Here is a 23526-nt window from a genome sequence, read left to right as displayed (position 1 = left end):
GCTTCCCACCTTTGACTCACCCTCAATAGCATACTTACACAACAATTCACAATCAATCTATTGTCACATATCCAACTCTTGTACTCCCTTCAAAAGCATCAACTAGTTTATCATGGCTCCTCTTGTCTGGCTTGTCACTGGTACCACATCTGGTATTGGCGCTGCGTTGGTAAATGAAATCGTTGCCCGCGGGGACAAAGTCATTGCCTCTGGTCGCAAAGCAAACCAGAAACTCGACCACCTCAAGTCAGACAATGTAGCCATCTTGGAACTAGACATAACGTCCCCATGGGCTGTGGTGCAGGCTACGGTTAACGAGGCCTGGGCCATCTTTGGACATATTGACCTTCTGTTAAATAATGCTGGTGCTTCTGCCTTGAGGTGCGCAGAAGAAGCTGAGTAAAGACCCTATGAACCCTTTGATCAAGAAGCGAGCTAATAAGGAGTGATAGAGATGCATATGTCAAAAACCTCTTCCAAGTTAATCTCTTTGGGCACATGAATGTTACTCGCGCTATACTCCCGCGATTCCGTGCCCAGGGCCATGGTCGCATTGGCTTCACTTCGTCCGCCAGCTCGTGGGGTTCTCTGCCCTTCATGTCCCACTATGCAGCGTCCAAGGCTGCTCTTAGCACTTACATCGAGAGCCTTCACAAGGAGGTCCGGCCTTTTGGCATTTCTTGCGTCGGATTCATGTGCGGTAGCTTTCCTACCAACCTTGGCCACCCAAGGGAAGAAGGTGAACCAGAATTCGCAAGCCAAGGACCTGCCATTGCAGACTATGAAAAGCTCATGGGCGAACTTGGGCTCATGTTTGCCAAGGCATTTGCTCAGAGGACAGGTGAACTGGACAAGGTCGCCGTGGCTATGGTGGATATTATGAAGGGTGAGGGGATTGCGGCTGGAAAGCCATGGGCGGTTAGTATTGCTATTGGGTCTGATGCCTTCGATTGCGGAGAACAGAAGTGTGAGGAGCAACTCAAGGTGCTGAATGAGTGGAAAGATGTTAGCTATGCTACAGATCGGGACGACCATGATCACGTCACGCCCAAGGAGTATCTGGACTTTGCTTCCATGCTGTAGAGTTAGAAGAATGGAAGGGGTTAGTAATACGGTAGTGAATATACTAGACACGATGAGCCCGACTTGCAATGAACGTGAAAAACAGTGTGTTGGACCAGTCATGTGTTACTCCAAGTTTCATCCATCTCACCCACTAAATCACCTCACCCATTCTACCCAGGAGTGAATTACTGAGATGGCATATAAGGCGGCATTACCCCAAGTACAAACAATGCCCATTGGATAAAGCACAAGCCCTCCAGGGACCCTGCTATTCCCTGCCACCGGTGATAAAACATTTGCTAGATTTTAATTCATGAGTGCAATTTTTTAATTATCTTCAGGCATAATCTTAGCGACTGACGTAAATGAATGCTGTATTCAATGGGTTTTATGTGTGTCATGGCTTCGACTCTTGTACAAACTTTCCAGTTATGGCTTACCACTTTCATGCAGCTTCTTCCTCAGCGACACCTAATCTCTTAACCTCAGCGAGCCGGGCTTAATGATTGCGCCTAAGTTACGTCCTTTGTTCCGTATAGTTGCTTCAATCTTTCACCTTTAACCTTTCAGAGACATCTCCTAGTCCTGTAACCTTGAGAATCCACACTACCCTATACCCTATACTCACAATTTCTAGGAGCTTGGATGGCTGAAGCCCAAGCGTGTGATTGGTCCCATGACTGGATGAGGGGGATACGTACTTAACAAAAGAAAAATAACTCATGCTTAGAAAAGCAGGGCAGCTTTTGATATTACTCATCGTTATAGTTCTGACCCTATCTACCTGAAAAGTCACCGCTGATTGAAATGTCATCCATATACCATTTTAATCTTGGCTTGTATAAGCGAACTATCTCGACTACCTCCCCCGAAAGCCAGGCTTGGTTCGACCGTGGACTCATATGGGCGTATGCATTTAATCATGAGGAATCTGTCTTGTGCTTCGAGCAGGCCGCCATTTCCGACCCTGACTGCGCAATGGCCTACTGGGGTTTGGCATATAGCCTGGGGCCAAACTACAATAAGCCATGGTCGTTCTTTGATGACAAAGACCTGGCCGATGCAGTTCGGCGCGGCAACAATGCTGCACGTACGGCCATAGCTAAGATGTCGACCTGTACTCCAATTGAGCAAGCCCTTATCAAAGCACTTCAGCATCGCTATCCGCAAGAGAGACCTTCGAATTGTTCTTCTTGGAACCAAGGCTTTGCTGATGCAATGGGTGTGGTGCATAGGGACTTTCCGGACGATTTGGATGTCATTACACTATATGCAGACGCTTTGATGAATTTGAATCCATGGAATCTCTGGGATCTTAAGACAGGAGAACCTATTGCCGGAGCTCATACACTGAAGATCAAGTCATTACTTGATAATGGCCTCAGGCTCAATGGATCTCTGAAGCATCCTGGCTTACTCCATCTGTATATCCATCTAATGGAAATGTCTCCTACACCAGAAGCTGCTCTTCCAACGGCCAACCACCTTCGTGGGCTCGTACCTGACGGAGGACATTTACACCACATGCCGACTCACCTGGACGTGCTCTGTGGACATTACCAAGCAGCCATTGACTCCAACTCGGAGGCGATCAAAGCTGACGATAAGTATCTATCTAAAGCTGGACCCCTGAACTTTTATTCTCTGTACCGATGCCACGATCTTCATTTTCGGGTTTATGCCGCCATGCTCGCGGGGCAGTACAAAGTTTGCATCAACACTGCGAGTCAGCTAGAGTCTACTATCCCAAAGGACCTTCTTCAAATCGAGTCTCCGCCTATGGCTGACTGGCTCGAAGCGTTCCTGAGTCTACGTGCTCATATCCTAGTCAGGTTCGGAAAATGGCAGGATCTGATTGATATGAAGCTACCTGAAGACCAGGAATTATACTGTATGACCACGTCAATCGTCTTGTATGCGAAGAGTGTAGCTTTTGCTGCCACTGGGAGAGTGTCAGAATCGGAACACCACCGAGGACTATTCCAAGAGTCCTTAAAGAGAGTTCCAACCTCACGCACTCTTTTCAACAACACTTGTCTTGATATTCTTCAAGTCGCTGAAGCTATGCTCGATGGCGAACTGGAATACCGGAGAAAGGATTATGATGTCGCCTTTGAGCACCTTCGTGAGGCTATTCGTCGGGAAGATAGCCTTCCATACGATGAACCCTGGGGATGGATGCAGCCTACCCGCCATGCCTATGGTGCGTTGCTGATGGAGCAAGGATACCTCGAGGATGCGGTTGAGGTTTATAAGACAGACTTGGGACTCAATGATAAACTCCCCCGAGCTTTGAGGCACCCTAATAACGTGTGGGCACTGCACGGTCTTCACGAAAGCTTGTCGAGATTGGGGAGAGATCTAGAGACGAAGGAGATTGAAGGCCATTTGCAAAAAGCACTGGCAGGTACTGATGTTCCTGTTAAGGCCTCTTGCTATTGCAGACTAGAAAAATGAGAATGCACACACAGATTCAATGCTTATTGTACTACTTTTAGTCTCTGGGCTATATAGATTACCGAGCCGTGGCGCTCATAGTTGTTGGCATGAATGGTGATAAACAAAGAATTGACTTGTCGCTACCTATGTTCATCATACCTCTTCTGTTCTACAGTGACCACTCAGCTATTCTCCAAGTTTCACCTCAGGCATTTAAAATAACTATGTGTTAGTGGTATGTCATGAATCCTAGAAAGACAATTGCTCTCGTTGTTCTCCACGAGCTGTTCTTTGTACTACCCCATGAACGAACTAGAACTGTCAGCCCGAGCCTTGTGTTCCTGTGTGTTCGTAGCATGGCCTTGAATTGGGAACAAAGCATAATATGCTTTCGGTGAACATGAAGCATGTGACAAAGGAATCCAGTGCAAGGCACTGGTCAACAATGTCACCGTAGCATATGCTATTCTTACGAACATGCAAAGTGCCAGTGGCAAGCTTTGTAGAACATTTGGACTCTCAATTGGGCCTTGCAAACTTAATGGGACAATCTGTAAATATTTATACTTAACTTCCTCCTCAACACCTGGACTTGCTTTCCGTCTACCAACAACAAAACAACAACTTCATTCGGTAAAGCTGCGTCACCATCTTCAACAAAAAAAATACCAATCCTACTCTCAAACATCCATCATGACTTGGGCGTCATCCGAAGATAACACTCGCCTCCGAGCGCGTCAGCTCCTCCGTTTTTACAACAAGCACCAAGACGAAGGCCCCCTCCCGTACGCGGCTAACATTACCGCATCCGACATCGAGCTCGCCAAGTCCCTCGCTCCAGTCTGGCGCCTTGAAGACTGTGATGAGGGTGAGAAAGAGTATCCCGAGCAGTGGGAAAAAATGGCCAAATCCCTTTCTTTCACCCTTGGAAGCTTCCGTCGCAAGGCCAAAGAGATTACAACTGCACCAACTTTCATCGGGGGTAATGGTGATAAGGCTCAGATAGCTTACCTTGAGCTGCTTAATAAGCGGCTCAAGGAGCTATTGAAAGAGGCCAATGAGGAGAAGAAGGCTGCTCAGGGGAAGGCTGCTCGTTACTTGGCACGAGCCGAGAAGGTTGAGGCTCAACTTGAAAAGCTTCTGGAGGAACTGGAGGAGGAAGACGAGGAGGAGGAGGAGGAGGAGGAGGAGGAGGAGTAAGATGCTGAGGTATCGGCTTTGTAGCCGGTCTTGGAACGAGCAACGGAGTTGCGAGGGACTGAATTATAGTCTGTCAGGTACCAGTACTAAATAAGTGAATTGACTTTGCTCTTACACTGAGCTTTATGATCTCCCTCTTGTATATTGTGTCTTCTAACAGAACTGATGTTCAGCCATGATATTTGACCTTCAAAATGTCGCACGTCATAAGTAGATGAGAAAACGGGCCACGATGCTCAACTAGTTGCAATAGAAGTATTGTACCAAACACTTAGGGTCGCCAACTAATCGTATCTGCCTGATCTTATGCTAAGCATTAAAATATAGACTAAACTAACTATAGAGAGACATCCTTCTGGAATCGTAACTAAATACTCAGGGTACCTTGTAGAGGTAGATCTCGACTACTTCGCCCGACAAAGATAGCATAGTCACCCTGCTGAAGTTGCCACTCCTGCGCACTAACATCCCAGACACTCAAGTCCCGACGGGTGAGCTCAAAGGTCACGGTAGCCGTCTCTCCAGCCTTGATAGCTGGCTTCGTAAAGCCACGCAGCTGTCTCACAGGACCATCACCGGGAATACCAACGTACAGCTGTGCAACCTCCTTGCCGTCAATAGATCCAGTATTGCTGACATTTGCTGTCACAGTAGCAACTACATCCCACAAATCTGAACGGCCTCCCTCGGTGAGAGCACCAGCTGGGTAATCCTGAGTCTGGGCCTGGGAGTTTGAGACTTGGAGATCAGCGTACTCAAAGGTTGTGTAGCTCAAGCCGAAACCAAACTCGAAGCGAGGAGTGATGTTCTTGGCATCGAAATGTCGATAGTCAATGAAGATACCCTCAGAGAAGTCGGACTGGGGGAATTGTTGGAACTGGTTGGGGGCGAGAGTCAAGTCTGGCTTCAGCAGGTGACCATAGTCCGTCTCGTTGCGGGCAACAGTGTACGGGAGACGACCTGATGGGTTCTCATCGCCATAAAGCAATGAAACAAGAGCATCTCCACTATCCTGACCCGGAAGATGAGCGTAGATAATAGCAGTGACGTTGGGGTGGCTAAAGAAGCCGTCCACCAGACGCGTTCCAGCGTTATGAAGAACCACAATAGTGTTGGCGCACTTGTCGGCGACGTTGTTGATGAGCTCATCAGTATACGCATCATAAGTAGCAGGTCTGTCCCAGCCCTCGCTGGCCCATGCATTACCAGCAACAATGCAGGTTTCGGAAGTAGGGTTCACAGAAGGATCCCAGCTCTCAAAATCCCAGAAAAGAGTAGTGCCATCTTTCCTTGCGCGGGTAACGAAAGCATCGAAAGGCGAGCTGAACGAACTCCATCCGTTAGCACCAGAACCTCCACCAGAAATGAGGGTTCCGTTGGGCGCAATGGCGGAGTATGTGAGGCTCAGGTTTCCAAGAAAACCGGTGTTCAGCTCAGTGAGGTTGGCGGATTGGACACCGACGGACCAAGGGGAGAACATGGCTTGGGCGGGCTCTGGGGTGTTCTTGTCTGGGGCCTTGTGAGAATATCCGAACAAAGAGACGAGTTTCATGTTGGACTTGAATGGCAGTGCATTGTCGGTGTTCTTGACAAGAACATGGCCTTCAACAGCACCATCCCAGAGAGTAGGCTTGGAGCTTGCATTCCGAGCATCGACTACCGGATGGGGGTCCCAAAGATTGGCAGCTAGTCCGTGACCGGGGGCTTCAGTATCTTGGTCCTGATTCAACTGATACCATGTCGCCAGAATCCTACGTGATTGTCAGTGAGAACAAACAAGCGAATCGGGTTGAATTATGTCCATACCTCGTAACCATATTGTCGACCTGTGACTCGGGAACAGTTCCGTTGTTCACACCAAGGGTAAGGTTGGCACCCCACAGGATCGAGCTAGGCATCGCGATGTCCAGGCCAGCTAATGCTGAAGCCATACCGGACTGTTGTGCACCCCAGTCTGAAACAACAAAACCCTGGAAGCCCAGTTCACCTTTGAGGAGACCGTTGAGAAGCTTCGAGTTTTGGCAGGCGTGTGAGTTGTTTGCTCTGTTGTAGCTGCACATCACACTGGCGAGTCCGGCGTGGACTGCATCAGCGAAAGGCCTGTTGAGCAGTCAGTCCAGCCTATCGGTGCTGTTACGGTTCTGTGCACTTACCATAAGTATAGCTCATGTAGGGTCTTGTCATCGACATTGGATGAGATGGCGTCGGCCCCTGTGATTGACGCGGCAAGTCTATGAGTTTCTTGCTCTTGGGCAAGAAAGTGTTTACCGCATGCAACAACTCCGGCATCCTGGATACCAGCGACAGCCTCATGCCCCAACTTACCTGCTAGGTAAGGATCATTGGAAAAGCCCTCCCAATTGCGACCTCCCTCAACAACTCGCCCCAAAGGTCCGAACACGGGTCCAAGAAGAATGTTGACACCTTTGGCCTTCGCCTCAGCACCCATGTAGTAACTCCGGCTGTAAGTCAATTCCGGGTTCCAGCTTGCGCCGACATGAATTCCTGAAGGAAACGAGCTCACATAATCTGTGTTGCGGACACCGTTGCCAGCGTCTGCTAAGCACAGTCCGGGAAAGCCTACACGAGGAATGCCAGGGATGAAGCCAGAGCAGCCGGTAGTTGTCTGGCCTCCTGCTGTCAAGTTGACTTTCTCTTCAAGAGTCAACTGGGACACCAAGTTCTTGGCCTTGGCTACGGCCGCGGCCCATGATCCGGTGTCTACCTGTTCCGCTTATCAAGAGATCAGTATGGCTCATGGAAATGCAGGGAGACTGCTCACGTGTAGGATAAACCGCTGGCGATTGACCGTAGAAGTAAGTATCATCGGTGATGACATTTTCCAGTTGCTTCTGAGCTAGCAGACCCTGGCTCATCAGAGACAGGGCCACCAAACAAGATATGGAAGTAGGGAACATTGCGACTCGATTGCTTGTCTCGATGCCTGGACATACTGCACTTACGTTCAGGATCTGCGCTCTTTATATACTCCAATTTCGACCTCACAGCATGTAGAAACAACACGACTCGGCCATCAATCCCCCACCCATCGGCAAACACTTCGGCTCCTCTGGTCACTCATCCCAACACCATCGGGGAACTTAGCAAATAACATGTTGATTCTGAATAATGGATCTTGGTCTCTAGCCTTTACGCAATGCTTTCAAATGGGCAGGAAACTCGGCAATAGCGTTACTTTTACAGAAAAACGTCGAGGATATTCGGGCCTTTTAACAAGTCACTGGGACTGTGGGGTCTATGTCGTCGCCTGACATTGGTTTCCCCGACTTTTCATTTACCAGGTTTGTGGGTTAGACAGACCATCTCCCCAGTTTTCTCCACCTCCGCCTTTCTGGTTTGGGGTTAAGCTTGGCTGCATTTACCCCAGAATTATGCGCTCGCCGGCAATGTGACCTTGATTGAGTTAGTGATAGAGTTCGATCGTTGCCCGTCGCCGACCTTTACCCGGCCTGTCACATCGTTCTCTTAATCCCCGACGGCATGTCTATCGTCCTTGCGGCATCGGCCTTTAAAATTTGCACTCTCTCCCTTCCTCTGGCCCTACTTGTGGCTCCGACAAGCAGCCGGGCGGGCTTGATATGTGCCACCATACAACACCACGAATGGACCCCAACAGTGGATTCAACGAGAACATCAGCCAAAAAGGCATGAGGGAGAACACTAAAAAACATACAACAGCGGGGATTCGCTGGTCGTCACCGACCCAACTACTAATCCGCCCCTTACCAGCTTATCTATGGGAGAGCGGACGGGATCCCGAGTTCTCTGATAGGTATGGTCGTATGTGGTAGTTTGAGGCTCTGTTGTTGCATATGGAGATAGCCCTTGAGAAGAAGAAAATCATCACTAGCCATCCTCTCTCAAGGCCCAATAATATGTGAATGGATTGGTTTGTCCCAGCTTGGACTATTCACAGGCCTTTTCCTAGCGTCCGTTCTGTCATCTCTTCACAGGTAGAACCTGATCATGGCCAAGAACAGAAGCCGACAGAAATCGATGAAGATGTGGATCTGCTGTAATGATTAAAGCCCAAGAGTCACGGTTCAAGGCAGTTGGACAATTGATCTGACTGGAAATCCGGTAATTGCTCTCGTAAACTATCAGTCTCCCAGCACAAAGCCATCCTTAATGGCAACTGTCCGCGGTCAACTTTTCCCTGAACAACATCTCACTCATCCGCAAGAGGCTGCACCATTCACTTAAACCCAGGCCGTCTGTAAAAGAACATCACCCCTCTCATTAATCGTTGCTTGTTATTCCAGTCTCAGATGACTGTTCCTTTCCTTTCCTTCAACCACTGTAAGCGAATGAACTGACTATCCTGGATGTCATTAGGATGAATCGTAGTCTCGTCCCCTTCAAGATTAGGGCCTTCGAGTTCGGCAAAGTCAACCCAGTCTTTCTTACAATCTTGGCGGGGTAAAGCTTGGGTTTGGTATTCTCCCTGTACATTGTCGATGATCAGGGTGACCGACCTTGGATGAGCTCCTCGGACTGTGATGGGGGATCCGCGCGGGTTGTTGAGCCTGTTGTGAACGGCTATATGTCGCATCAGCTAAACTTCAGCGAAGAGAAGAGGGTGACTTACAATTATGGTACTTGGATGCAATTTTAAAAACGCAGAAACTACGCATACTTTTCTCTGCATCTTATTCAGGATAGACAGATGCTCTTGAGAACAAATTATCCCATGAACCCATTACCCACCGCTCATATTCATCCTTCTCTTCTTCTGGCGACTTCTGTTCCCTCACTCTCAGGGCCTCGCCATCATGTCTCCTTCTCTTGGATGCGAGTGTAAAACTGGGTGTTGATCGCGCCGAGCCGTAATACTCGTCTTGCCTTATCTCGTTCTCAAGATCATGGAGTAGTAGGCGCTCGTGCTCCGTCATATTCAGTTTGTGAAGAATGTTTGAGGGATCTCTATCATGCTGGCAGGATGAATCGTCGGAGCCCACTGAGCAGGGCGATGCGTTTGAAAGCTCTGCCTCTGAGTCGCGGGAAGACTGGTGAACAGGCTGCTCAGATGAGTCGCGATGACTACTGTGAGGTCGTTTTCTTTTTCGTTCGCCGGGGCGGTGCGACGATCGAGGTGAAGAACGTGTCGTTTCAATGTTGGAGGCTCGGAGGTAAAGAAGTGCTGGTACCAAGACGTTGTGCGGTCCGTCTCTGAGGAAAGCGACATCTGAAATATTCCAGTATGGAGTATGAACAACAGCCACTGTTATTGGTGCAGCTTCCATTTTGGAGATACAATGTGGGGTTGGATGGATGGGAAACTGTACGGCTGGGTACCCGAAGACCGATGCTTCAACCGAGTTATAAGACCGGTTATGCCTTTGGTTGTTTTCATGGGTGGTTTAAAGGTAATAATCTAAATCTTTGATGCAGTTTGACGGAAAATCCGATTTCGGTCCGAGCTAGCAGTTACCGATGCACGTAGTTGTACATCGAGTCAACTTGGCTAGTCAGTGGTCTCCACCCGAGTCATATGGCCATACCATGCTATGTCATCCAGTGACTATCCATAACACACTGCCTGCAGAGAGGCAATAAAACTTGATGCTGATAGGAGGTATTGGAAACACTGACTGTAGTTGTTTATTTCCCATCTGTGAACAATGTCGTTTTCCGGGCCGCAATTAGAACCCCGTAGGTCACCCTACCCTACACGAAGAAGCCACAAATAGACGCTAACCCAATATGGCCAGTAATCGGGAACCCCTCCATATGGCAATGGATCTTCGAGGGTGATGAGCTCCTATTAGGCCAATCTACTTCAGCGGATCCAGCACTATCACAAACTCGCGGATTTCATGACAGCGCCACGAGCGAATTCCTTTCGTTTCATGACCTAAAGTCGATTGCTACCATCGTCTCTACAATTCTTCATCGAGAATATGATGTCAGACCTGGGCAAAAGATTGCCATCATTGGGCAGAATTCCATCTGGTATCCTGTTGCAATGCTAGCTGCTAGTCGGCTAGGTGCTGTAGTTACACTATTACCCCCAGGCTCTATGCGAGATGATCTGATGTACTTCCTTGGAACGTCAAAGACGGCGCTTGTGTTTACTGACGAGGGCACCGTTGATGAAGTCACAGCCGCTTGCAAAGCAATCGGATTATCAGCAAAGAATATTCTAAGATTTGATGGGTCCAAGGATGAGACAAACAGCCTCCAGAACCTGCGGCAACGAGGAGAGTCACTCTACCCTTCATCCTACACGAAATCCTGGGAGCCCAAATACTACGAGGCGTCGCCATGTGCGTTTCTTTCTTGGAGCTCTGGCACTACTGGAAAGCCTAAAGCTGTAAGTCAGACCCTTCCGCTAAAGCCTATGGACACCAGACGAGATGATGCTAATCTTGGTGGTCATCAGGTCCAGATATCTCACGCCAACATCATCAGCCAACTCCGTCAGATCAGCGCCCTCACTCCACCCAACCGACGGCGGACAGTACTGGGTGTTCTGCCCTTTTATCATAGTAAGTTAAGCGGTCTCTCTAGATGCCCTTAATTGACAAGACTAGTCACCGGCCTGGTCCATTTACTTCATCTGCCCATTGTTCTCGAGCAGCAAATGGTTATAATGGCCAAGTTCGATATGAAGCAGATGATGGAGACCGTTGTGAGATTCAAATGTGATGAGCTGTGGCTTGTGCCTCGTAAGTCAGCCTTGTTATCTGTCAAAAGGAACCTTGAACTGACTTACCTAGCTCTGTTGATCCGATTGTTGAATGACAAATCGGCTCAAGGATACGACTTATCATTTGTCAAACAATTCAACACGGGCGCAGCCCCATTGGCCGATCAAGTGATCGCTCAGCTTGCGAGAAAGTTCCCGAGTGTTGCTGTCCGACAAGCCTGGGGCATGACAGAGACAACGTCCTGCTTGACGGTGACTCCGCCAAATTTGAGCACCTGGAGCAACGCCTCAAAGGTTGGCAAGTTAGTTCCAGGTACCGAAATACGTGTTGTAGACCCCGACACAGGAGAGGATGTACCAGCTGGAAATGTTGGAGAGGTGAGAGACCCACCATTATGACAGGTGTTAGTACTGACTGCTTTTTTGGTAGATATGGGCGAAGGGCCCTCAAGTTACGATGGGTTACCTGGATCGTCCTGAAGAAACTGCAGCATCATATCTAGAAGATGGCTTCTTCAAGACCGGTGACCTTGGCTCGATCGACAACGAAGGATTCATTACAATCCACGACCGGATCAAGGAGATGATAAAAGTAAGTTTTGCCTACTGCTACACAAAGTTCGATAAGCTGAACTGAATGATCTAGGTACGGGGACATGCCGTAGCTCCAGCCGAGCTCGAGGATCTGCTTCATGGCCATCCCAAAGTCAAGGACGCTGCCATAATTGGCATCCCTGATGACTACTCTGGTGAGACACCCAGAGCCTTTGTAGTACTTGCAGGCGGGGTCCATGGGGGGCCAGAAGTTGTGAAGGAGTTACAGGAGTTTGTTGCGGCGAGGAAGGCGAAGCATAAACGCTTGAGTGGGGGTGTCGAGTTTATGGATCAGATTCCAAAGAGTCCTTCTGGCAAGATTCTGCGTCGGGTGTTGAAGGCGTCATGGAAAGAAAAGATGGAGTCGCAGAGAGCGAAGCTGTAAATTATATAGGACAAGGCAGGAAGTTGTCTTCCATTCTCTTGCATGGATAATCCTGATATCTACGCTCTTGCTATTTGGAGGGTCACTCATCAATACATTACAGACTGGATTGTTATAAGCCTCAAGAATTTTCTTATCTTAGAAGTAGGCCCAAGAATCTCTTGCATGGATAATCCTGATATCTACGCTCTTGCTATTTGGAGGGTCACTCATCAATACATTACAGACTGGATTGTTATAAGCCTCAAGAATTTTCTTATCTTAGAAGTAGGCCCAAGAATCGGATGAAGACAAGTTGATTTATAGTCATGCCGCGATGCCAGGTGCTTGAGTGATGCTATGATGGATGTAATTCATTTGATGATCACTAAGGTCTCTATGCTGGCGGAATGTTAGGCTCTCCCTGGCCCTCATAGTACTGAATCCTCTGTTGCAATATCTCAGTCATGATAGCGGGATGGGTACAAACCCAAAGTTTCCCAGCCGCGATCTGTTCCACGATGATACGACTCGCCTCATCGATGCCCATTCCCTTCTCCCGTGCCAACTCAGCCATTGACCTTCGATGTTTCTCCCAAGCTTGATCAGCCGTAGAGTTATCGTGCTGAGCATGGTCGAAGATTCCAGTATTCAACAGTCCCGGAATCACAGAGCTAACATGTATGGGCGTCTTTTGAGACCTCAACTCCACATGAAGTGACTCGGTGAAAGCTTGTACGGCGTGCTTTGTGACGGCATATGCTGATTGGCCTGGGATGGTGGTGAACGCCCCGACACTCGAAACGTTGGCGATGTAGCATTCCTTTGCCGAAGAAATCATGCGGGGGAGAAAGGCCCGAACGCCATGAATGACACCATGGATATTGACGTTCAAAGTCATCTCCCATCGCGAGGACGATAATTCCCATAGCGGACCCAGTGTCTCGATTGCCGCGTTGTTGATGAGTAGTTGGACATCTCCGTAGTGCGTGTGAACGTATTGGGCCAGTGCATCCAGCTCCTCTGGTCGAGATACGTCGACAGCCCTCGCCTCGGCCTTTCCACTGGAGGTTCTGATATCTGAGGCAACTTCCTCGGCACGTTTGAGATCGATGTCGGCGATAATGACTGTCATTCCGAATGAAGCGATGTGCCGGGCGAGACCGGAACCCAAACCTCCTCCGGCTCCTGTTATCACTGCAACGCCGCGGCTGAATGCTTTCTCTGAGCTTTGGGATGCCATGGTGATTGATGGATGTGCAAGAAAGTTTTGCTGGTCATTGGGATAATGCGAGCTGGGCAGGTTCGGACACTTATACTCAAGAGTCTGGCAATGATGACATAGCAAGCTGACTCGAGCAATCCAAGCCTGCAGCGGGTCACTCAGTTAGGTAAATCACCAGGCTCAGGGGACCACGGGTGCTTGCTAAACACATAAGATCGCGGAGACAGAAACCATCATGATAAGTCTACACTCAGCAGTGTGAGATGATCATAGATAAGGTGACTAGAGCTATTTGGTCTAATTCCAGTTGGCACAAGTTCCATTGAAGGCCAATCCAATCTAGGATTACTAAAGTGAATATGGCTAGTTCAGCTCCAATGTTATCAACTCGTTGCTCAACACATCGGCGTGAAAGCCTCCTGAACTCCATCCAAATCAGGCCTTGGTGTCCGGCACCACATCGTCAAGATCTAAGATTGTAAGCCCATGCCTTTCTAGCGACGGTTTGGGGTACTTACAAAATGTCAGATCTTCACCCTTCGCCTCGCGCTGAGAAATTCCATTGCCCATGAACGAAAACGGATTCGACTAGTTCTTTTGTCAGTCATTATCACCTGAGAAATCATCTTACTCACGTTAATGTACTTAATTTCGAAGTCTTCCCATCGTGGGTTAGCAATCATCTCCATGAAATGAATGCTTGATCCCGGCCAGACTGCAACGACCCTACCTGACTTTCGGTCCTTATCTACACAAATCACGGATCAGCTGAGATCGTCGGGTCGTAGGGTTGGAGGTATATACACCAGCTCTGGCAAGATCCTGTCCAGACGAGGTCTTTATGAACTTCTTGTACGTAGTCATTGAACGCGTCTTGGATCGGCTGCTTTACGTCTAGTGATCGAATCTGGTCTGTTTGGATCTTCGTGATCGCTTGCACGATGTACTTGGCGCTGTTCAAGGCCCTGTCAGTACGAGATCTTGCAGAGAGAAGATAGAAACATACCTCGACTCGATACAAGGGATGAGAGACCCATTCGCGATAGGACAGTTAGGTCCTAGCAAAGCTATTGGTCGTCAGCATGTCTCTCCGAATGACATGCTCATTGTAGCCTACTGAAGTAATTGGGCAGTCCCGCAATAGCCATTCCTAGGTATGCCTCTGGACCTCTAGTCTTCCACATAGTACGTAGACTCACACCATTTCGACCAACGATGTTGAATCTGGAAGAGAAAGAAGTGTTGAACCCAGTCGCACAGATAAGAGTATCGACTTCATGGACTTCACCATCATCCGTCTCAATTCCCTTTTCTGTGATTCTGCGAATACCTGTTCGGATTACATTCACGTTGGGTTCCTGGATGGCTTTGAGATATGGCAGGCTGGGAGTAAGTCGTCGGCATCCGAGTTCCCAACTATGGGAGAGCTTGTTCAGCAATTGATCGATGGAGTATGGAAAAGACGTACCTAGGAATGAGCTTTTCTCTCAGCTCTGGTGAGGCAATCGCTGAACTCATCATCTTTTCTGCCCACTACATCACAGTTAATAAGAATCCCCCAGCTGTGTGCGTATCGGCATACCTGTCTGCCTTTCTCCTGCGTTTCCGAGTTCTTAATACTAGCAGCAAAGTTTTCATTCATCTGCTGTTCAATCTGTTTTCTAAACGCCTTATAATACTTTGGGTCGTTGTTGAACCGCTCAATATCCGCCTCAGTATCTAATGACAGTCAGTATCAAGATCTTTATGAGATCGTGGTTCCATACATGGCGCATTGAAGTTGGAGGATTCTATGCCGAACCCAACTGTCGGTAGAATGTATGTAGGTGATCGCACATAAACGTCGATCTTGTCGCATAATGGCTGTATGGTTGGGACTACCTGTATGCTGCTTGCGCCAGAACCGATGATGCCGACAGACGCGCCTTTGAGATCGATTTCGGGGTCCTGATCACTGTTAGTCAAAGCTTTTGAATCAAGCAATGTCTCATCTTACCCAAGCAGCTGTATGTATCAGTTTCCCTTTGAAGCTGTGCAAGCCCTCGATATCAGGCCACTTCCAATCATTCAAAATTCCGCCCGCATTGATGAAAACGTGAGCATGATGTTCTTCAACGACAGCATCACTCTCAGGCGAGATGTCGCGCGCAACCTGAACCCGCCAAAGCCCGGTATTTTCGTCCCACTCGGCGCCAATTACGCGGGAGTTGAAGGTGATCTTGTTGTATAGATCGTGCTTCTTTGCTACTGAGATGAAGTACTCGCCAATTTCCTCGGCAGGTGAAAAGCTACTGTTGTCAGCAGAAAGATCGAATGACTGTCATTTCGTGGTTTCTTACTGTCGGGACCAATCCGTCTTGTAGTCAAACGAATACTGGTAGGCATGACTTGCAACGTCACACGCTGCGCCAGGGTACCTCGTCTCCAGCCATGTTCCTCCAACATCAGCATTCTTCTCGAAGCATAAAATCTCAATGTGCGGTAGTTTCTTCAGTTCAATCAACGCTGCGATTCCTGAAGGGCCTGCACCCACGACGATGACTTTCAAGGGCCTCTGTGATCTATCATGCAGTGGATGCTGGCCATATCCTTGTGTAGTTGGGATTCTTGGTGGCTTCGTGCCGTTGCTCTCATTGTTGCTTTGCGAGATAGTCATGATGGATGGGGCAGTTCAAGATCGGAGACGAGCTAATTCAATGGACGTACGGTAGACAAATCACTACTTTCCCAGCTAGGCCATGCCTTTTTCATTATCTTCATATCGTGGCCCAAAGCGTACTCGGCGTCATCTGACCCGGACTGACGGTACATAGCCGAATGGAGGGTTACTGAGGGGAAGCCATGCAGGGAATAATGACACCTGGATGCGGGGGAAACTGTCGAGTCAGTCAGTCGAGTCAGCTTGAATCCTCGGTTATAACACACCACTAAAACCATTTGAGGTTAGGCTTGAAATGATGTGAAAACAGCGTGGGGTACCGCATAACAATTGACTTGGATAAGACCTCGTCTGATTATTTCCATTCCCTCTTACAAGTCGATCTGATAGTCATCCTTATTAAATATTCACAGCTCATATCAAGGCGGGTCGCGATCTGGAGAGGAAGGGTGTGGTAATTCGGGTTCTGGCGAGGGTAATTGAGATCAGAATCTTCATAAAACTCGACACGCTTCACGGTATCAAAACCAAGCCGTGCTGGATATCAAACTTGCCACTGTAGGCTTCTTCCATGGAAAGAGAGGATAGCATCATTAATTTCTCCACGAGGCGGCATTACACGTCGATCCAGAACCTGGATAAGTAGTTTAGGTAGAGATTAGTCTACATAATACTATCGATACATTTGAAACCAGCAAACAACCAAAAAAGAAACGTATCCCTTTGGAAATTCTGGTCAAGCTTCACACTCCACTATTCACATACCTCAAGGTTCAAGACATAATTGTAAATAGCACTGGTTGAGGTCGAGATTCTCCAAGTTTGTAGGCTACAGGGCTAGCTCGCCTGAAAGCTGGGGGATCTGCGGGGTCGAGATCGATTCCGGGGCCTACAAGAACCCCGTTAGTCTAACTAATTCGGGGAACATGGTTTGAAGGGCAAAGAGGGGGGTACGATGGCAAATAATCTTTCTCTCGTTTCCATCACATCCGTTACCTTCAATTGACAGTGCTATACAACAATTACGCCAGATATCACAAATAGAAGAGTGTACACTTTATATCCTACTACTCAGTTAACACGATCGATGCCGTCGCTTGGCGCAAACGAGGCCATCAATATGACCGCCGACGCTGAATCGCGACGCGCCAAGAAGCGCCAAACAGACAGGAATGCGCAAAGACAGCATCGGAAGCGGCAGAAGCAGTACATCGAAGGACTCGAGGCTCAGATATCTCTTCTTAAATCAGCCGGCAAGACTGAAGCCTCCCAGCTTGCTGCCCAGAACCTGCAATTACAAGATGAGGTTGGTCTTCTCTCGTTCAATCTGCCTGAAGTGAGGTGGCTAATTGAGTCGGCAGCTCCAACAAATGCGCGGTCTCTGGGACGAGATGGAGAACATACTGCAACGCCAACGCGACCTGAGATCAAACTCGATACTCAATGTACCATTGATCTGTTCTGATGGTAGTCCGACGGCCAGCTACGATAGCAATAACGAGAGGGACGCTTCTGCACAGGCATTTGCAGTGAGGTCTTCGAGCTTCAACGACACCACTCAAGTGCGTCCTACAGTACAACCCGCACCAGTGGCCGTGAATGACCACTTGCAATCCACCGGACTCTCAGATCTGGATGGAATTATGGTTCACGACACAACATCGAGACACGATCTACCAGACGACCTAATCCATTGCGCGACATTGGATCTTCATGATAGCTCCCACCTACTAAACACAGACGGTAATGAGATGGATGCGATCCTCGGAGACGACTTTCAGCTGGCCAATATGGATCATTCAGATGAAAGCGACAGAGCCACGACCGAATTCAGTCACTCGCAATCCCTCACAGTCCGGAATAAAGACTCAGACCACTTCTCTACGATGGATTCATCACAGATACAGACGCCTCGGGGACATGAATCCGAAGCCGCCATGTCCATGAGATGGATAAGCAGCCCGAGTCACCTGCTGCGAGATAACAACGACATGGATCACTTCCCTGAAGTCGAGGACAGTTCATCGCATCAGCGCGAAAAGCAGCGTACCCCGGATCCTCTCGACGGCTTCACCGAGTTATTTGACGCTTGCATGAAGCATAACCTCCCCGCCTTCCGCCCAAGCATGTCCATGCTGATGTTTTCATCGGCTGCGAAAGACGTGTTATTACATGATATGATACAGCGTGCTAGCCAGAACCCAGAGTCCATCGGCCCACCGGTCTTGATAGACTTTCTGGTTGATAATAAACAGAATTCGCTATCGACTGATCTGAAGATGTATTTGGAGCCGGTGCGGAAAACGCGCCGGACTTCAGAGTATCTCGCCACTTATTGGGTCTTGTATCTACTATTGAGGGTATGCATCCCCACCCACCGTTTTCTGACTGTCGTTAACTCGCAAACAGTGGCAGATAGTTCGTAGTGAAGATGCCTACCATAGCCTACCGCCTTGGCTTCGACCAACACCCCTGCAGCTAGTCGTGCATCACCCCATGGCAGCTGATCTTATAGCATGGTAAGCATGACTTTCTACGAGCTAGACTCCTGACTGACAGTTGGCAGGCCCGCGATTAGAGAAGGTCTGGTTCAGATGTCAATGTCAGATCCCGATCGTGTGTACGATGTTTCTACCGACATTGGAAAATATCTCACAGTCGAAATCTCAACGTCTGAATCTGATCTCGTACATGACCCGCAGCAACTCGTCTCCAAGATATTGGATCTGAACAATTGGAAGCTGGATAAGGAGTTCTTTAATCGATATCCACAATGGAATGGAAACACTACCTGAATACAATAGTTTTAACATGAATGACATAACAATCTATAATTATTCTGAGAATAGAGGCTTTGCTATATGTTCTGGATCCAAATACCATGCCAGATCTCCACCATTCACTTCAGGCAACGTGAAGCCATTGCCCATAAACTCGAACCTATTACGGCTTCTGTATTGGATGTTGTAGTGCTCGTAACGAGGGTTCTCAAGCATCAACCGCCAATGAACAAGAGATCCTGGATACTGCGCCGTGATCTTGCCATTCGGTCGGCCTTGGTTGTACCATGAACGACAGCCGGCAGCCCAGACACTGTGACTTGAGCATTAGCGGACCGAAGTGTTCTGACAGTTTGAAGGGTTACTTACGTTCGTTTCAACCACTCATGCACATGTTCGTTGTACTCGTCAACAACCTCAGGCTTGACATCCATAGTGAGGATGTTCTCTGTTTGGATCTTCCTGATGATCTTGCAGATGTAGTTCTGCGCAGCTTCCAAGACAGTGATGAACGATCCATGGCCCGCAGGGCAGTTTGGTCCCAACGAACCCACTACATGTCAATTAGTACCTAGCATCAACGCCATACTGAGATAACTTACGCATAAAGTTAGGAAAGCCACTGGCAGCAAGCGCAAGATAAGCAGCTGGATCGTCCTTCCAAGCTTCACCAAGCGACACATTGTCACGGCCGATGACAGGGAAATGTGGCTTGAAGCTGACGTTGAAGCCAGTCGCGCAAATGATGACGTCTGCTTTGTACTCTGTTCCATCGGTAACGCGTAGTCCGTTTTCGGTGAAAGACTCGATTTCGCCCTCGGCCAATCCAACGTTGTCTTCGTGGAAAGACTCGAGGAATCCTTCCGCCGGACCGAGGCGACGGCATCCCATGGGAAAGGTTGGGATTAGGCGTTGCGTCAACTTTTCGTCGTTCTTCAGGATCTTGGCCATTCTTTGCGCCACGAACTGGAAAATAAATGTCAGATTCAGGTTCTATTTGAGAAGGTTTATTTGAATCCACTTACATCGCGAGCCATCTTCTGGCTTGGGTGGTCAGCGATATTATGTCGAAAACTGGCGTTGATCTTTGTTTCCATCGCCTTCCGGTGCTCTAAGTACGCCTTTGGGTCTTCTGCGAATTTCTTCTTTTGCTCATCGGTATCTAAAGCCATATTAGACAACCCTACAAACGAGTTTACCTCAACTCACAGAGAAAGTTTCGTCCCTCAGAGTCTGTGTAGCCTTCCATGGACAGACCAGGTCCAATCCATTGCGGTGTGCGATAAAACGAGATGACCTTCTTTGCTGCCGACCTGATAGCTGGGACGATTTGGATGGCAGAGGCGCCAGATCCAATGACGATCACAGTCTTGCCTTGTAGATCAAGATCGGTATCGTAGTCCGCTGAATGCGTCATGTGTCCACGGAATGCCTCGCGGTTAGGAATGTCGGGCCACTTCCAAGTATTCAAGATGCCAATGTTGGCGATCAAGAAGTCGACTCGATCCTCGAAAGTTCGCTCTCGGCCATCCGTGGTCTCCGTTACAGTCAGGATCCACTGTCCGTTGGGCTCATCCCAAGTCGCTTTGTCGACGCGATGAGACAGCTTGATGTAGTTATCCACATAGCCCTTCTCTCTGGCGAATGACTCGTAATACGATTGGATCTCAGCCGCGGGGGAATAGTACTTGGACCAATCTGCTTTTGGGTGAAAAGGGTATTGATAGGCGGGCGAAGGAACGTCGCAGCGGCAACCGGGGTATTTGTTGGCGTACCAGACACCACCGGGCTTGGGGTACCCTGGGGAGATTGGAGATTAGATGATGCTCAATTGACCTATCATTTGGGGCCAGGCTTTACTCACTCTCATAAACTACCAGATCAATGTCATCTCCAAATTCCTTCTCCTTCTTGTAGCACATCATGATCCCAGAGGCTCCAGCTCCTATACATCCAACTCGGAGCTTCCTTGGGGCGCATAGGATATGCTCAGATACTTGGTAAGGAGCGGCATTGTCGCGGGTAATAGGTGTACCACCGACCCGGTTGTCGAAGGTTGTAGCGTAGCTGTTTCCGTTTGAGACTGTCATCTTGATGGTTGAGTGACTCGACAAGGATGAGTATGAAGGGACAAATTAGCTCAGATTGCGACGAAGCAGCAAAGAAATAAACCACAGGGTCTTGGCAAGCAACACTTCCACAATTGACAAATCCAGATCTTCGGCTACTGACCCCGCGTTGACAACCGCCAATGTTGACTCCATACCCCAGACTAAGCTAGCTCCATGACTCTGGAGCTAGTGCGGTTAGCAGCCCCAACTCCGCAAAGCTGACTCTCCAGTCGAGTCAACATCTCCACGCGGGGAACTGTTCCCTATCGTGGCCTGTGCAGCATGACCCAGGACCGCTTCCCCATGGGGTTGATGCTGGTAGCTCTTTGATCTTTGGTAACCAACCAGACCTATTGACCACTAGCACTGCACTGCTGCGCTGTCTAGAACGCACAGTTTCATTAGTGTGGCGTTTCGTGCTCAACTACAAAACCCCTTGTCAATAACGAGATTCTTGAGTTTCTCTTGCTCCCAACAGAACCTTGTTTCTTTTTGCAGGAATCAAGATCTCTTTTACTCGTACTCTTATACAGATCTTTGTCATGGATTCGAAGAAGGAGGCTACGGCAATGACTACTGCTGAACACCTCGAGCTCCAGCAGGCAGAGGACCACGCTGAAGCTGCCGCCAATCAAATCGCCTACGAAAAGACCCTCAGCTTCGCCCAGAGCGTTCGGGTTTTCTGGCGAAGTACTCTCTGGATCTTATACGTCCAGCTTGTTGTTTTCGGCTACGGTATAGATGGTATCATTGCAGGTAATCTGCTCGCGATCCCCAAGTTTCGGTAAGTCACCTTGTATCTGTTGTCGTGAGTACCCAACCTGACAACCTTGCAGAGAGGACTATGGCACTACACTTGCGCAGGGCGATACGACGATTTACATCATCCCTGCTACGTGGCAGAGCCTTTACGGCGGCGTGTCTCAGCTTGCCGCTGTTCTCGGAGCTGCCATTACTGGATGGTTAGCTGATAGGATCGGCCGACGATACACCAACATGCTCTTCTGCGCCATTTCTATTGTTGGAGTAGGCCTTCAATACCACTCGACTCGCGATGGCTCTCTTCCCATTTTGACAGTTGGAAAAGCCATCAATGGTCTCTCCATCGGCGCATGGCTCATCATTGGCCCCCTGTACGCTTCAGAGGTTGCTCCGCTTAAGCTGCGAGGTTGGCTTACAGCTATGACCAACTTTATCCAGTTCTGTGGTACTTTGCTCTTCACTGGAATCATGTATAAGCTTGGCCCCCGAAACGACGCCGACTCTTATATCGTCCCCTTTGCGTGTCAATGGATCATCCCTGCTATCGTTCTTCCCACCATCTGGCTCTGCCCCGAATCACCTGTCTGGTTGGTTCGGGCTGGGCGCCGAGACGCTGCCGTCAAGTCCCTCGATCGTCTGCACGGCGATTCAAAGGACATTGATAAGAAGGCCATCCTTGCTGTTATTGAGCAGACTATTCGGCATGAGCAGGACTACCGCTCTGAGACGTCATCTGTCTCCTACGCATCGTGCTTTCAAAAGCCTGATAGACAACGCACGCTTATCAGCATGTTTATCTATGGCTGCCAGTACCTCAGCGGTATCATCTTTGTTCTCGGATATCAGTCGTATTACTATCAACTGGCTGGCTTTGGTGCACAGATGTCCTTCTTGTTGAGCATGTTGAACAACTGCAGCATGTTTGTCGCCAACATCCTTTCTTGGCCCCTGTTGACTGTCGTTGGTCGCCGGCCTCTTATTGTGTGGGGACAGTTTATCTGTGCAATCACGTTGTTCATCGTTGGTGGAGCTTCTTTGCCTGGTAGTCGGTCTACGAACCTCGTCACCATTGCCTTCATGTTCGTCTGGGTAAGTCAACAATCCCCCCTCTCAACAGCATATCTGTTCTAACGTGATTTCGACAGGGCTTCGTTTACCAGATCACCTTGGGTACAGTTGCATGGACCGTCGTGGCAGAGATCCCAACCTGGCGTCTTCGCTCACGAACCCAAGGCCTTTCCAACATCGTCCTCTGTATCGTTCAATGGCTGATTGGTTTCGTGTTCCCGTACATGTTCAACCCAGATGCCGGTAACCTTGGTGGTAAGGTTGGCTTCATCTTTGGTGCTACCACTCTCATCGGATTTGCTGGCTGCTGGGTCTGGCTTCCTGAGACCAAGAACCGAACTACTGCGGAGCTTGATGATCTCTACGCTGCCAAGGTCAAGCCACGTCATTTCCACAAGACTCATCTGGGCGAGGCGGCAGGGTCTGATGATAAGACTGCTTAGGATGGATCTCATGCTCGTTAGATAGCTTGTAGTTTCTGGCGGCTTTGGATGCTCCCTGTGTGGGTAACCACATTAGTCAGTACGCTGTTTAGAATGAATATTAGCTTTACATGTTATTCCGAACACAGCTCGTTGCATATTTGTCT

The 23526-nt window shown here is 48.9% G+C and overlaps 11 protein-coding genes and 1 non-coding gene across 12 annotated transcripts; 6 read left to right on the top strand and 6 right to left on the bottom strand.

Annotated features, from left to right (window-relative positions):
* Positions 1-112: 112 nt before the first annotated feature.
* Positions 113-1083, top strand: FOIG_09831 (uncharacterized protein; the record flags this gene model as incomplete). Its single annotated transcript, XM_031210119.1, has 2 exons — positions 113-399; positions 453-1083. The coding sequence occupies 2 exons, from the start codon at positions 113-115 to the stop codon at positions 1081-1083; spliced, it is 918 nt and encodes a 305-aa protein (XP_031060370.1).
* A 691-nt stretch (positions 1084-1774) lies between these two features.
* FOIG_09830 (uncharacterized protein) lies at positions 1775-3660 on the top strand. Its single transcript, XM_031210118.1, has one exon. It carries the CDS (start codon positions 1873-1875, stop codon positions 3520-3522), a length of 1650 nt encoding a protein of 549 aa, XP_031060369.1. The 5' UTR covers positions 1775-1872; the 3' UTR covers positions 3523-3660.
* Positions 3661-4197: 537 nt separating this feature from the next.
* FOIG_09829 (uncharacterized protein) lies at positions 4198-4704 on the top strand (the record flags this gene model as incomplete). The annotated part of the gene is made up of 1 exon (XM_031210117.1): positions 4198-4704. The coding sequence occupies one exon, from the start codon at positions 4198-4200 to the stop codon at positions 4702-4704; it is 507 nt and encodes a 168-aa protein (XP_031060368.1).
* Positions 4705-5071: 367 nt separating this feature from the next.
* Positions 5072-7622, bottom strand: FOIG_09828 (beta-glucosidase; the record flags this gene model as incomplete). Its single annotated transcript, XM_031210116.1, has 4 exons — positions 5072-6455; positions 6511-6804; positions 6858-7437; positions 7487-7622. 4 exons carry the CDS (start codon positions 7620-7622, stop codon positions 5072-5074), a joined length of 2394 nt encoding a protein of 797 aa, XP_031060367.1.
* A 769-nt stretch (positions 7623-8391) lies between these two features.
* FOIG_09827 lies at positions 8392-8507 on the bottom strand. The gene has a single exon (XR_004093438.1). It is a non-coding gene; the product is annotated as a 5S ribosomal RNA (ribosomal RNA).
* Positions 8508-8989: 482 nt separating this feature from the next.
* Positions 8990-9968, bottom strand: FOIG_09826 (uncharacterized protein; the record flags this gene model as incomplete). Its single annotated transcript, XM_031210115.1, has 2 exons — positions 8990-9251; positions 9433-9968. The coding sequence occupies 2 exons, from the start codon at positions 9966-9968 to the stop codon at positions 8990-8992; spliced, it is 798 nt and encodes a 265-aa protein (XP_031060366.1).
* Positions 9969-10346: 378 nt separating this feature from the next.
* Positions 10347-12353, top strand: FOIG_09825 (uncharacterized protein; the record flags this gene model as incomplete). Its single annotated transcript, XM_031210114.1, has 7 exons — positions 10347-10377; positions 10437-11038; positions 11108-11213; positions 11259-11393; positions 11445-11752; positions 11805-11966; positions 12021-12353. The coding sequence occupies 7 exons, from the start codon at positions 10347-10349 to the stop codon at positions 12351-12353; spliced, it is 1677 nt and encodes a 558-aa protein (XP_031060365.1).
* A 376-nt stretch (positions 12354-12729) lies between these two features.
* FOIG_09824 (uncharacterized protein) lies at positions 12730-13575 on the bottom strand (the record flags this gene model as incomplete). The annotated part of the gene is made up of 1 exon (XM_031210113.1): positions 12730-13575. One exon carries the CDS (start codon positions 13573-13575, stop codon positions 12730-12732), a length of 846 nt encoding a protein of 281 aa, XP_031060364.1.
* A 417-nt stretch (positions 13576-13992) lies between these two features.
* On the bottom strand, positions 13993-16362 carry FOIG_09823 (uncharacterized protein; the record flags this gene model as incomplete). The annotated part of the gene is made up of 11 exons (XM_031210112.1): positions 15897-16362; positions 15554-15845; positions 15324-15504; positions 15140-15276; positions 15026-15090; positions 14675-14973; positions 14564-14624; positions 14362-14510; positions 14193-14305; positions 14076-14145; positions 13993-14027 (listed from the first exon to the last, which is right to left on the bottom strand). The coding sequence occupies exons 1-11, from the start codon at positions 16211-16213 to the stop codon at positions 13993-13995; spliced, it is 1719 nt and encodes a 572-aa protein (XP_031060363.1). The 5' UTR covers positions 16214-16362.
* An 804-nt stretch (positions 16363-17166) lies between these two features.
* FOIG_09822 (uncharacterized protein) lies at positions 17167-19084 on the top strand. Its single transcript, XM_031210111.1, has 4 exons — positions 17167-17522; positions 17578-18576; positions 18626-18735; positions 18783-19084. Exons 1-4 carry the CDS (start codon positions 17304-17306, stop codon positions 19009-19011), a joined length of 1557 nt encoding a protein of 518 aa, XP_031060362.1. The 5' UTR covers positions 17167-17303; the 3' UTR covers positions 19012-19084.
* Positions 19051-21086, bottom strand: FOIG_09821 (uncharacterized protein; the record flags this gene model as incomplete). The annotated part of the gene is made up of 6 exons (XM_031210110.1): positions 19051-19309; positions 19366-19549; positions 19599-19962; positions 20022-20158; positions 20206-20796; positions 20861-21086. 6 exons carry the CDS (start codon positions 21084-21086, stop codon positions 19051-19053), a joined length of 1761 nt encoding a protein of 586 aa, XP_031060361.1.
* Positions 21087-21526: 440 nt separating this feature from the next.
* Positions 21527-23380, top strand: FOIG_09820 (uncharacterized protein; the record flags this gene model as incomplete). The annotated part of the gene is made up of 3 exons (XM_031210109.1): positions 21527-21891; positions 21944-22958; positions 23015-23380. Exons 1-3 carry the CDS (start codon positions 21650-21652, stop codon positions 23378-23380), a joined length of 1623 nt encoding a protein of 540 aa, XP_031060360.1. The 5' UTR covers positions 21527-21649.
* Between the last annotated feature and the right edge of the window lie 146 nt (positions 23381-23526).

The sequence above is a fragment of the Fusarium odoratissimum genome, assembly GCF_000260195.1.
Source record: "Fusarium odoratissimum NRRL 54006 unplaced genomic scaffold supercont1.16, whole genome shotgun sequence".
In the NCBI taxonomy this organism is placed as follows: Eukaryota; Fungi; Ascomycota; class Sordariomycetes; order Hypocreales; family Nectriaceae; genus Fusarium; species Fusarium odoratissimum.
The sequence above is the reverse complement of the archived record's forward strand: the minus strand, read 5'-3'. Positions and strand labels throughout refer to the sequence as shown.

What these genes read in the sequence shown, in the direction of transcription:
- FOIG_09822 (XM_031210111.1), top strand. Translation starts at nt 17,304, where the DNA reads ATGCCGTCGCTTGGCGCAAACGAGGCCATCAATATGACCGCCGACGCT. An exon ending in TCTTGTATCTACTATTGAGG is followed by an intron (nt 18,577 to 18,625) that starts GTATGCATCCCC and finishes ACTCGCAAACAG; the next exon opens with TGGCAGATAGTTCGTAGTGA. An exon ending in GCAGCTGATCTTATAGCATG is followed by an intron (nt 18,736 to 18,782) that starts GTAAGCATGACT and finishes GACAGTTGGCAG; the next exon opens with GCCCGCGATTAGAGAAGGTC.
- FOIG_09830 (XM_031210118.1), top strand. Translation starts at nt 1,873, where the DNA reads ATGTCATCCATATACCATTTTAATCTTGGCTTGTATAAGCGAACTATC.